A 13,171-nucleotide genomic window follows, 5' to 3' on the forward strand; every position below is an offset into this window, starting at 1 on the left:
CTTTCTGACAGGTGGTATGTATGGTGGTGTGAGTGACTAGCTGGCTAATCACAGGTGTGGCCGAAAACTGGCAAGAAACTAAACAAAGGGTTGAAGTAGAGGATGGTCTTTGAATGATCTCTTCCTCTAAGTCAGCCATTTTGTTATGCTGCAGGGATCCAAAATGATAAAATGTAGTGTGAACAGGCTGTTCTCAGAACACTTGTGACCACTTACTGATTACACAGTAATCTGAGTTTACATGGTGATCAACTGAGTCAAAAAACTGTGGAGATGATTTACTAATGTGGTTACTCACCGTAGGAGTGGGCGCCTAGCTAATGCTCAGTGATGTAAAGAAAACCAAAGTTTACATTAGAGGAGTCACTGGAGCTTCTTGATATCTCTTATGAGTCAACTTGCAAATTATTATGGAAATTATTGAACAGATAAGGTGACAAGACTGAACAAGTTGCTGAAGTTTGTCAGACAGCTCCTTCACACTCACAAAGCACTATGTATGGCATAAAAATTATACTAAGTTAATATCAACATGAAAACATTACCCCAAATGTGAAGTATAGAAGTTTCTCATGTGATGTTGCGGACTGTCGTGAGGTGAAATCAGTCGCATGGAGGGCACTGCACCAAGAACCTCCTTGTGATTGCTTTGATTGCTAGCAGTTGCCTGTAGTTTGCATGGAAGATGCAAATACTTGCTAACTATTAGCTGAGCGGGAGTGCAAGCAAACCAAAATCGGAGAAAAGTCAGCTTCAAAATAAAAGCTGTGCCTCAGCACTGCACCCAACACATTTCAAAAGGTGCAAATTTTACTTTGAAGACAAAGGGTCTGTTTCAGAATTTTACTACAGCTTTGTAGACAAGTCCGTGTGTTCCATGCAAACAAATGGGTGACCAAAGCACTCAACCTATGGCCATACCGCCCTGAGCATTTCTGATCTTGTAAGCAAAGCGGAGTCAGGCCTGGTTAATACTTGGATGGGAGACTCCCTGGGAATGCCAGATCTTGTGATTTTGGCAGCTGTGGCTCACGTGGTAGAGCAGGTCGTCTGTCAATCGCAAGGTTGTTGGATTGATCCCTGACTCCTCTAGTCTGCATGCTGAAGTATCCTTGGCCAAGTTGCTGAACTCTGATTTGCCTCTGATGCATCCATCAGAGTGTCAGTGTGTATGAATATTAGAAAGTTCTTGGGTAGAGATAAAAGTGCTGTATGAATGTATGTGTGAGACTTGTATTAACAAAGCACTTTGCTAAGTAGAAAGATGCTATTGAAGTACCACTCCATTTACCATCACAAGGAGGTTTTTGGTGCAGCACCCTCTTTGTACCTGATTTCATCTAGCGACTGGTGGTTGCCAGCAGGTCACAATTGGTCTCTAGGCCTGTGTGACTGGGACCTTATTCACTTGACCTTACATTGTCACACATGGTGGGCAAGTTAAAATCATATGGGGACAAGTCAACATCGCCTTTTGTGAAAGAATGGGCTGTTCTGAAGAACTCACTCAATTTGAGCTTGGTAAAGTAATAGGATGCCACCATTTCAACAAGTCAGTTTATTAAATTTCCTCCCTTGACGATTAACTGACGATTAAAGCGCTGAGGAACCACAGGTATGGAGAGGGGTCACCAGCATTCTGGTGAGTGGATTGACATCAGCACAAAAACTGAATGCAGGGAGCTTCATGGCATGGGTTTCTATGGCCGAGCAGTTCCTCTAGGTGGCCCAGTACTTTTGACCAAATAGTGAATTTCCAGTTACCCTCACCAAAAAAAAGCTAAAACTTAAAAACACCTTTGGAGAGGCCCAGTCAGAGCCCAGTCCTTAACCTAATGGTGATGCCAATGGAGAATAATGGAGAAACCAAATTATCTTTTCACTTGCCACTGTATGCCAAAATAAATAATAAAATAATTTTAGAAATATAGGCTTATGTTTGGTGGAAGGTAATGTGAACAATGAATTACCTTTCACTTATACAATGAAAATCTAAATCAAGATATGGACAAACTAGTTCTAATCATTCTCCATTTCAGTAAACCAGTTCTAACAGTTGTGCAGCCTTTGCTAAAGCCTTTCTGCATTGGCAGCAGGCCTTTTTCTCACAGCAGACATCATGACTTACAGTAGGAAACAGGTGTTGACTCTTATTTAAATGTCTACTGCGGGGTTGGCCTTCTTAGAAAATGAAACACTTCATACAAGAGGCTGACTGACCACAACAGAAATCACCAACACCACGAAGTGAGAAGATGCAGTGTTATTTATATGTTGGTACAACAGTGTACATTTTCAGTGTGTTTTACCAGGAAGACATTCATAGTTTTGCACTCAGTTACTCATATGTGAAGTAGCACAAATTCTTTATGTGGAAAACAAAACTGACTGCTTTATTACCACCACAGCTGGCTAATCATAATATGAAGTGGGCGTTACTGTCAAACTACTGCTTTTGGAAAGTTGTAGTTACAAAGGTTATGCTGCACACACCCCCGCTAAACTGATATAGGGAAAAGTGTTGGGGGGTAGGAGGTTTTTTAATTAAAATATCTGATAAACAACTGAAGTGGCAGCCATCAGAGCAGGGCTGTTCTCAGGACTTTAAAATGGGGTGGCGGGGGGGCAAACCAGAAACTAGAACATTTGATCAGAAATAGAGTGAGAAAGTTGGTGTAAATACCGTTTCATGGTCATGTGCAGCCCTGTGCCCTCATTATGAATGGTATCGTGTTAAAAGTGGTACAAGAGACTAAAAATTGTTTTTTTATTAACTCATTTAGGCTCTTATCTTAAGTCAGTCCTAAATCTACTTAAGCACAACATCAAAATATACTTTATGTACTAAAATAGAAGTGCTCATAGGGAAGCACATCATATTATTTGGTTAAAATTATTGATTCATTAATGTGTACATCAATTTAATGTTGCAGCTGGAGATAACATATTACTTCTATGCTGTTGCATTTATCTATAATATTGCACATTGGTAGATTTACACTGATTGGCCACTTTATTAGGTACACTTGTTCAACTGCTCTTTAAGCAAGAAATCTAATCAGCCAATCACATGGCAGCACTCAAAGCGTTTAGGCATTTAGGCATGGTCAAGATGACCTGCTGAAGTTCAAACTGAGCATCAGAATTGATGAGAAAGTTGATTTAAGTAACTTTTAACTTGGCATTTCAGAAACTGCTGACCTGCTGTGATTTTCCCTTACAACCATCTCTAGGGTTTACGGAGAATTGCCTGAAAAAGAGAAAATATCCAGTGAGCAGCAGTTCTCTGGGAGAAAATGGAAGAGAATGGCCAGACTGCTTCAAGCAGATAGGAAGGCAGTAACTCAATAACCACTTGTTACCACCAAGGTATGCAGAAGAGCATTTCTGAACTCACAACAGGCCAAACCTTTACAGCAGGTGAAGACCACACCGGTGGCCATTCCCGTCAGCAAAGAGCAGGAAATGAAGGCTATTGGACAGCTGATAATTGGGAAAATATTGACTGGTCTGCTGAGTCTTGTTTTCTACCGTAACATTCAGATTGAAGGGTGAGAATTTGGCATAAACATCAGGAAAGTATGGATTCATAATGCCTTGTTAAACATCAGGAAAGTATGGATTCATAATGCCTTGTTAAACGGTCCTGGCTGCCGGTGGCGTGGAGGACATTTACTTGGCACACTTTGGGCTCATTAGTACCAACTGAGCGTCATTAAAACACTACGACCTACCGGAGTCCAACCCTGTACTAGCAAGGTGTACCTAATAAAGTGGCTGGTCAGTGTGTATTTTCGAAAAATATTAAGTAAATAAGGCTTTAAAGTAAATGGTAAGGAGCAAAAATGGCCTACTGCTATCTTAAAGCTAAAGTCCATACCTCTTTTTGTGTAGGCTCTTTAAAGTAAGACACTATAATTAGTAAACAGGTTCAGCCATTCCTTTTCCTACAACCGCAGCACATCTCAAAGGCTCTATTGTAAATTCCAATAAAGCTCAATTAATGCCGTTTGTTAAAGATTTTACGAACAATGCGTGAAGGCACCGTGCCTTCTTCCTCGAGCCTCCTGGAGAGACTTTTGATTGGCTGCCAGTGACATCATCTGTACGTGGGGACGGTTGAAGCGACAACCGCCCCGCCACCGCCAGTTACAAGAGGGAGGCAGCTCGGCCAAATCCCTCCCACCGCCGGGCCGGCCCTCAATGTACGAGGAAGATCAGATTTAATATTAATGAAGTCGCGCATTGGCTCACACTCGCGTCATTCCCGCTGCGCGACTTCTGTAGGCTGGCAGACTTCCTTCAATATTATTTCTGGGCAGCAGGGTAAAAGTACTAAAAAATGTTGCCGAGGCACAACACCGGGACGGACTGAATGGAGGCCACGTTGTCGGCGAGCGGAGATAATAAATCCGTCTACGGTCAACCGCGACACTCACCGGTAAGCAGAAACGCAGGACAAGTTTGGGAATTAGTGGCACAAGTTGTTCTTGAAATGCACTGTCATAGAGATTTCACGCGATTCCATAATTAATGAAGAGGAATATCAAATTGCTGCAACCATTTTGAGTATTATTTTAAAAGTCTATTATTTAATAAGCCTACAGTTTTAAGGGGCTTCATCCTGTAAATGCGACAAAGTTACAATCCCTGCCTTTTAAAATCAACCATCGCGTATTAATCTTTTAATTTTTTTTTAAATTCATTGTGGTGTGAAATTGGATTTCCTTCAGTCTGCAGCTCATCTGATCAGTTAGTCTCCTCCTGAAAGCCATATCACATTCTCGGCACGTTCTCATGCCGGTTTTTTCAATGAATTTGGCCATGAATGATTTCTGCTTTTGCTGAACCTGCACCGTGCATAAAGGATGGCAGCGGCCGGGACAGGCAAAGCTCGGCGGGTGTCTTTACATAATATGCCAAAATGACATGCTTTTAAAACGCTCGGGCTTCTGATCAAAAGGAACTGCCACCTTTTTTTTTTTTTGTACCCCGGCTTTCCATTTGGGTGAGACAAAACTGCAGCGTAGCGTTGATGCAGTATTTTATCTTTTTCTCTTTACCCCCTCCTGTTTTTGAATCAGTCAGACCAGAGTTGGGATGAAAAATTAAGCGTCGCTCACGTGTGCGGTATCTGGAGAATGATTCACATTAATTACACTCAAAGTGATTTAGTTACAGGAGAGTCTTGATGATTTCACTGGTTATTATTAGTGGCCAGTCTGTCACACCTTAAATTTTCCCACCAACTTGGGTGTCGCCCCGCAGGTGGTGACACTACTAATATTTGGCTTCTGTGGCTGTTTCCTAGTTTGCATGTTGATCAGACAGACAAGAGGCCGTCCTGTGTGCTCACTTTTTCACTGGCAGCCTGGATCTGAACTAGTGGATTCAGAATTAATTTAAAAACTTATCCTCTCCACAGAGCGACTTGTTGAGTTCTGCGTGAAAGTCCAGTCCTCGGTCTCCCCATGCCTCCATCTCCTCTCGACGACAGAATTGTGGTGGCGCTGCCAAGGCCGATCCGACCTCAGGAACTCCAATTGCGCCTGGACACCAGCTACCTGGACTCCATCACCACCAGCAGCAGCGACAAGACAGTAATCAGCACCACCGTGGTGAAGATCCGGGCGACGGCCAATCTTGTAACGTATATGCCCTCATCCAAGGGCTCCACGCGCTCATTGTCGTGTGGATGCAGCAGTGCTAGCTGCTGCTCTGTCACCACCTATGAGAAGGACAGCCAGAGCCTCAGCCACAGCCAGGTGAGCGCAAGTAGCCCCAATCTCAGCTACGCTGGGCCCCCTACCCCCATGGTCAGCAGCCATGAAGCATTAAGTGCCCCCAGTCTTGCCCCAGGCACACCAAAGGCCCTGTCCACCTTGAGGGTCATCCACCCTAATGAGCTGGCCAAGCGGATGACCTGCTGTCCCATGGGTCACCCTGTGGGGCCTGTGCCGGTCATCATTGACTGCCGGCCCTTCATGGAGTACAACAAGAGCCACATCCGGGGCGCCGTGCACATCAACTGCTCCGACAAGATCAGCCGGAGGCGGCTGCAGCAGGGCAAGATCACTGTGCTGGACCTCATCTCCTGCCGTGAGGGCAAGGACTCTTTTAAGGGCATCTTCTCCAAAGAGATTGTGGTTTATGATGAGAGCACCACAGACCCCAACCGGCTGACATCCACCCAGCCTCTACATGTGGTCCTGGAATCACTGAGGAGGGAGGGCAAGGACCCAATCATCCTCAAAGGTAACACTTAAATTAGAAGTATCAAAATTGGAGGGCAAGAAAACTGAAGTGGAAACCAAGTGAATGCTTTCATTTACAAAAAGAGATGAAAACCAAAATTTCACAGGGTTTAGTTTGACTCTGGAGGGAATCTAATCACTTCAGACATCTGAAAGCAAATGTCTGATTTAGCAGCCCTAGAAGCTTATTTGCAAATATAAACTGATATGAAACTAGAGTGGTAGAATAAAAGTGTGTTTAAAGCCTCTTAAACGTTGGCCTTTATTCTTCTGGTCAGCTGATTTTTATTATTTTGCTGCCTGTCACCACAGTGGCTTAGTGTTATCATCCAGTCAGATCTGGACTTTAGCGTCACAGCAGTTATAATACCACAGACAACAGCTTCTGCAGCCACTGCCTCCATCACCCTCATACATAAACATGTTCACACAGTCTTTAACAGCTTTCTATATGACACACACTCCCCTTTTTTTGCAGCGAGTGAGAAGCAGCTGTTAGTAAATAAGGCAGACTGTTGAGATAGCAGTCCCTGGGTCACTGCCATGTTTTCTATCTTTGGTTTGTGTGTTTGAAGTTGGAGAAGTATGTCGTATTTGGGGGATGGGGGGTGGTGGTTGGGCTGCGAGTGTTCCTGTATGCCTCCCAGTCACAGTCTAGCCGTAAGATCACAGCGCCCTCATCTCGTCTCTTCTTGTCTGTTGCCTTCACTTCTTCCTCTGGTCCTCCTGTGTACTTTGATAGATTAGGCTTCTCTCCAGTCTCTCATCCTGCACTGGTGTCTCTCTGAAGCTGCCTCAACGGGAGGAACAGGAAGACTGCCTTACTCTTTCTTCCTCTGGTTTAATTCTTGCAAAATGCGAGCATCCTCTCTGCTAAGGGGGATCAAATGGCACAGGCTCACTTTCATCTACTTTTATCAGTATTGGTGACGGCTAGTTTCTGCCTTATCTTTACATGCGCATTGTTGGCTGGCAGCCTGTATTCCACTCTATATAGTATGTTTTATCATATGATATTTCACTAAAAACCCTGAGTGTTTTTACTGATGGAAGGGGTGTGATTATTCTTTACTTCCTTAAATTATTTGTAGAAATGTGTTATTTCAGGCAGTAGTAAAAATGAGACATCTGGAACATGCGTGTACGAACGCTGTTGAATAATTTACCCAGGCTCCATTATTTTAGTTCCCAAGCATGGCTCCATCATGATTTATTGTAACTATAGCCACAGCGTGTTTCTCTACTCCAGTGGCAACACAAAATCTTCCGTCCCTGCCCTGCTGCAGCTAAGAGCAGATATAGGTTACATTAAATCCATCAGAATGGCCATAAACAACATGTCAGTAGTGTTGGAGGGTTTAGGGAGAGGGCTGGAAAAAAGCAGGTCTGTGGTGCGAGAGGCCTTGCGAGGCAGAAGCGGTAGTTTCTGAACAGGAACTGAGCCAGTGGCTTATGAAAGTGATCAAGACACTTCTCATGTTTTTCCTTTTGTCAGTTTAGTCGCAGATGATGACACACGGTCACACTCGGCAGATTTCATCTCACAGTACCGAGCTTCTTCTGGACCTTCTGCTGTTCTCGATTTGCTGTGAAAAAGTGTTCTCAGCTGAATTTGAGAATTAAAAAAAATGCTGATTCAGTTTGAGCCAGAATGGATTTGCACTGTTCACTGTGCGGCTAGCTAAATTTGGTTTTCCAAATATAGATTAAAATGGCAGCTGTTTACCTGTCACTAATGTTGAACTGAATAATAATAGAGTAGCAACAAATTGTAGTAGGGGCAGCTTTTATTGACAGCTGTATATCGGCGAAAAATTTAAAGCCTTTGAGTTTTTGCTCAAAAGCTGGAAAAGCAACTCTGAAATGTCATCTTTTACAGCTAAAGGTTGGCAAACATTTATATTTCTTCAGACATATTTTTTTTTTTTTTACACCCACCTGATGAATACAAGGGAAAATGTGCACATTAACACCCTGTTTTTTAGCGTTTAGTTGGTAGCTTCCAACTCCTGATGGATAGCTTTCCCTAATGCTCCGCTAGTCTTAGAAGCTAGTTTTATTTATTTGGTCTTTTAGCTTTCATGTAGTCATTGTTGGGAATGTTGGGACTGACTCAAACTCAGTGGTCTGAATAACTGTTCAGACCACTGTTATGTGGACATGAGCTGTACTGAGCTCATGTTATTTTAATGTTTAACTGGAATCAGCACTGCAATAGAAAGCTGCTTATTAGAATAATGAGTTGCCTCTGCACAATACAGGTAAAAGAAAATTTTTGCATTACACATTGTAATTTTTCAAATTTTGCTATATTTACACTCACTGGCCTCTTTGTTAGTTACACCATCCCAGTACTGTGTTGGACCCCCTTTTACCTTCATAACTACATTCATTCTTCATGGCATCGATTCAACAAGGTGTTGGAAACATTCCTCAGAAATTTTGGTCCATATTGATATGTTGGCATCACATGATGTGAATCCCATTCAACCACATCCCAAAGGTGCTCTATTGGATTGAGATCTGGCAATTGTGGAGGCCATTTGAGTACAGTGAACACACTGTCATGTTCTAGAAACCAGTTTGAGATTATCTAAGCTCTGTGATATGGTGTGTTACCCTTCTGGAAGCAGCCATCAGTCATAAAGGGATGGACATGGTCAGCAACATGCTCAAGGTAGTACTGTAGACTGTGGTGTTCTAACTAAGCGATGCTTAGTTGGTAATAAAGGGCCCAAAGTGTGCCAAGAAAATGTTCCCCACACCACTATGATCGCCACCACCACCAGCCTGAACTACTGATACAAGGCTGGATCCATGTTTCCATGTTGTTTATGCCAAACTCTCACCCTACCATGTGAATGTCACAGCAGAAATTGAAACTCATCAGACCAGGCAACGTGACTATTTGACTTACTGTTGCCTTCCTATTAGCTTGAAGTAGTCTGACTATTCTCCTCCAACCTCTGGCATCAACAAGGCATTTTCGCCCCAAAACATGCTGCTCACTGGGTATTTTCTCTTTTTCTCAGAGATGGTTGTTGGGGAAAATCCCAGTAGATCAGCAGCTTCTGAAATACTCACACCGGCCACACTGATCTGTAAGCGGCTGTATATGTACACTGGAGCATAAAGGATATCTCCTTCATGAGCTGGTAGAGACCAAAACGAGAGCTGAAAGTAGAATGACGGGGCTTACATTCTTGAGATTGGCAGAATGTGTAAATAATAAACTTTGCTAGATATAAATGTCAGCATTGTGTAGATTTTTAAAATGAACATATGATAGAGGTATGTTATTACAAAGAAAAAATACATTAATGAATGCTGTTATTTTAATTGGCCCTTTTTGGGCATTTATTAAAGAAAAATGTAGAAATGAGTTTCAGTGGAAATTCCCCCAAACATTTGTCTGGTGTTGCAGGTCCTCCGAACACTTCCCCTTCTTATATTTACCAGCGTGCAATTACGATAATGAGGGCTTGGCGACTATCACAATGTGTTTAGGGAGATGTCTTTGTTTAACAACGGGGTGTTTCATGATGAAAACCGACAGTTGACAGGAGTGTCACCTGCTCTCCACCACAGGGGAAGTTGTAAGGCTGTACGATGACCTCACATGGCATTATGTCAGCCCTTGTACTGCAAACAATACACGAACTGATACCTGGCCCTCACCCCAGAGCTTGAGGGAAGCTTTGGCTGATGGTATCATTGGTGCAAACAGGTGTAAACCGGTTATTTGGAGAAGTGAAGTGAAAAGTGCATTTAACACTCAGGGCACCTGTTTACCTGTAGATTAACAGGTAAATAGATGTGCCTGTGTGTACCAGAGCCAGTGTCGCAGGCAACTTTTGGTATTTGTCAGGCTCTCAAAATAAACTAATTCGAACGGAGCGTGCCGTTCGCTTCATACTGATTCAGTATCTAAATGAAGCATCCAAATCAGAACTAAATGTAACAGTGGCATCTGGAGTTTGTTACAGTATGTTTTTAGGGATTCAGAGCCTTTAAAGACAGCTTTTGTTGCTTTAATCAGATGTGTGTGCAAAGCTTGGTTGTCCTGTTTAGCCCTTATGTGTGTCATGTGGTGGTCAGAGGCATAAGCATGTGTATTTTTAGCAAACTCGTCTCCTGTGGGAATTGAACCTTTAACTCGTGCTGTGTCAGCTTCATGCTCTATCCAGTGACATAAAAGGGGTCTAGTGTGCATTTAGAAAGGGTAGGAATAAAATTAGCAAAAGAAACGACTTTTGAGAGTTTGATTCATTTTATTTTTTGAATGAATGAATGTTAAACCCGCTCTACATCATTCTTTCTTTCTCCATTCACAGGAGGCCTTAGCAGCTTTAGGCAGAGCCATGAAAACCTGTGTGAGCACTCGCTGCACCTTCATGAAAGCTTGGACACGGGCGCAGCTGCTGGCCTGACGGGGGCTCTACCTCACTCCCTGCCCTCCACCCCGGACATAGAGAACGCAGAGCTGACGCCAATCCTGCCCTTCCTCTATCTGGGGAACGAGCATGATGCTCAGGACATCAACCTGCTGCAGCGCTTGAACATCGGCTACATCCTAAATGTGACCACCCACCTGCCGCTCTACCACTATGACACGGGCCTCTTTGTCTACAAGCGTCTGCCCGCCACCGACAGCAACAAGCAGAACCTGCGGCAGTACTTTGAGGAGGCGTTTGAATTCATTGGTATGGAAACCACCTCTTAGCTTTAGAGTACACATTTGCACTGCGAAGCTTGGGACAGCTCACAGGGAAGCTGGCACATCTAAAGAGTCACAAGACACAAAGTTCTCATTGCAGGTTGCATAGAGCTGTGAGTATTTAAACCATAGTATATTATTTAGCATCATGAATTGTTAAAAAGGGGGAATAAAAACCTCTATTACCTCATAAAACAAGCAAAAATGGAGAACAGTGAGCAAAAATGTCAGTTCATGAGTTGTTCACACTATGGGAGTTCACGTCGTGTGATGTGAGGTTATTGCACATAGTATAAAATGTATACTAGTACTTCATTTTGTTCATTTGTTTCTTTCTAAATCTTTTTGTGACTCACACTTATTTCTCTAAATTCTAGCTCAGGAACCACTTGGTCAAAAAAAGGAAGGGTCATGAATCATCCCTCTGACACTGAAATAGTTGCTTTAGAGGAACTCGCTCTCTCATCCTTTTAATTCATTTACTTATGTTTTGGAGGTTATAAGCAAAAGCTCTAAAATTCTGCATTGTTAGATGGATTTAAAAGACTTTATCTTGTGTTAAAGAATTCTCAAAAGGGATGAACTGATGATTTTTGCTGCTAAATAATAGTGCTGAAATTTTCTAATATGGATGGGCTATAACTGTATTTAAAGTGGATGGCTCAGTCTGTATAGACGAGCATTGATCTTTTGAAACATCTGCTGCCTGAAGGGAGGAAGGCCCTAGGTCTAACTCACAATCAAAAACCAAAGGGTTCAAGTTACCTCCATGTGCTGGCATGTTCTATCCATTGAATTAGATCTGTAGTTGAGGAGCTGCTGTAATACAGTATTAAGTAGATAAACGTTGAAAACAAAGCCTCATAATCTAAATGTAAACATATTTCCACCAAATAATCTGAAGTTCAGAAATGTTTGCTGTCTAAACACCTGAATCCACAAGGGAAGATTCATTATCCTGTCAGGTGGATTTCCTCACAGGGAACTGTAAAGCTGTGCTTTAACTGTTTCTGTGTTCTTTCTGCAGAGGAAGCACACCAAGCGGGTATGGGCCTCTTGATCCACTGCCAGGCAGGCGTGTCTCGTTCAGCCACCATTGTGATCGCCTACCTGATGAAGCACACCTGGATGACCATGACGGACGCCTACAAGTTTGTCAAAACCAGGAGGCCCATTATCTCCCCGAACCTTAACTTCATGGGCCAGCTGCTGGAGTTCGAGGAGGACCTCAACAAAGGAATAACGCCACGAATCCTCACACCAAAGCTGATTGGTGTGGAAACCATCGTCTAAATTAAGCTCTCGACCCTCCGATGCTCGCACTTTTACCAAGTCTCCGTCTGCCAGCGGAGATGGGCTGCTCTGAGCCGATTTGGAGTGTGAGAGTCGCCGTATTTTCCTTGATTCTCGAGAGTGCCAAAGCTCTGGGTCAGTGGCAAAGAGAAATGCCAAAAATCCCCACTGTTTGGACCTGGCCGAAGTCCCAGAGGAGAGAGATAGAAAGAGAAGAAGCGGTCAGTGGCGAGCTTTCCATTTGTGACTGCAGAGGAGCATAAATGACGGAGAAGGAAATCTGTTTGGACAAGAGATTCTGTGCACTTAGGGGTAGTTATTGACAGAAGAAACTCTCAAAGCTCACACTGTGGCACACAGTTTATGTTTGCAGACTCAGGCGGGGTTGGCCACGGCAGTGCCTGTCAAAAAAGAAAAAAAAAAAAAAAAAAGATGAAGACTTGTTTGGTGTGTTAATGTTGTTTTATTTTTATACAGGGGTTTATGGGGGTGACCATGACAAGCCCACAGTGGCTTACTGTGCAATAATTTCAGAGTGGAATGCAACTGAGACCTTGATCTTATGTGTATATATCGGAAATGATAATACGAAATATTTCCAGCTCTTTGCTGAACAACAGTTTTGATGTTAATGTAAATTACCATTGTTCAGTGTGCATAAGTGCTGTATTTTAGGCAGATGTAAGAGATGGGAAAAAAAAATTGGGTTTTATTCGACTGCAGCTTTATGGGGGTTTCGTCAGCTGAAACAAAATTCATACTGTGTGCATTTGCTTCACTATCTTCATTTCCCATTCCTGCATCCACATATGCATATCTTTTAGCAATATACGTAGTAATGGACAGCCATAAGAGCTTTTTTTTTTAAATTTTTTTTAAATGCATGGCTGCTGGCAGTGGAAGAAAC

The 13,171-nt window shown here is 42.9% G+C and overlaps 1 protein-coding gene across 1 annotated transcript; it reads left to right on the forward strand.

Moving 5' to 3' along the window:
• The first annotated feature begins 4,124 nt into the window (after positions 1-4,124).
• Positions 4,125-12,676, forward strand: LOC115774560 (dual specificity protein phosphatase 10-like). Its single transcript, XM_030721910.1, has 4 exons — positions 4,125-4,441; positions 5,426-6,255; positions 10,589-10,957; positions 11,999-12,676. The coding sequence occupies exons 2-4, from the start codon at positions 5,472-5,474 to the stop codon at positions 12,262-12,264; spliced, it is 1,419 nt and encodes a 472-aa protein (XP_030577770.1). The 5' UTR covers positions 4,125-4,441; positions 5,426-5,471; the 3' UTR covers positions 12,265-12,676.
• The last annotated feature ends 495 nt before the right edge of the window (positions 12,677-13,171 follow it).

This window comes from Archocentrus centrarchus, chromosome 24 (genome assembly GCF_007364275.1).
Source record: "Archocentrus centrarchus isolate MPI-CPG fArcCen1 chromosome 24, fArcCen1, whole genome shotgun sequence".
NCBI classification, from domain to species: domain Eukaryota; kingdom Metazoa; phylum Chordata; class Actinopteri; order Cichliformes; family Cichlidae; genus Archocentrus; species Archocentrus centrarchus.

Excerpts from the sequence above, each read along its gene's own strand:
- LOC115774560 (XM_030721910.1), top strand. The coding sequence starts at position 5,472 with ATGCCTCCATCTCCTCTCGACGACAGAATTGTGGTGGCGCTGCCAAGG. Across the intron at positions 6,256-10,588 it reads GGACCCAATCATCCTCAAAG|GAGGCCTTAGCAGCTTTAGG; the intron begins GTAACACTTAAA and ends CTCCATTCACAG. Across the intron at positions 10,958-11,998 it reads GGAGGCGTTTGAATTCATTG|AGGAAGCACACCAAGCGGGT; the intron begins GTATGGAAACCA and ends TTCTTTCTGCAG.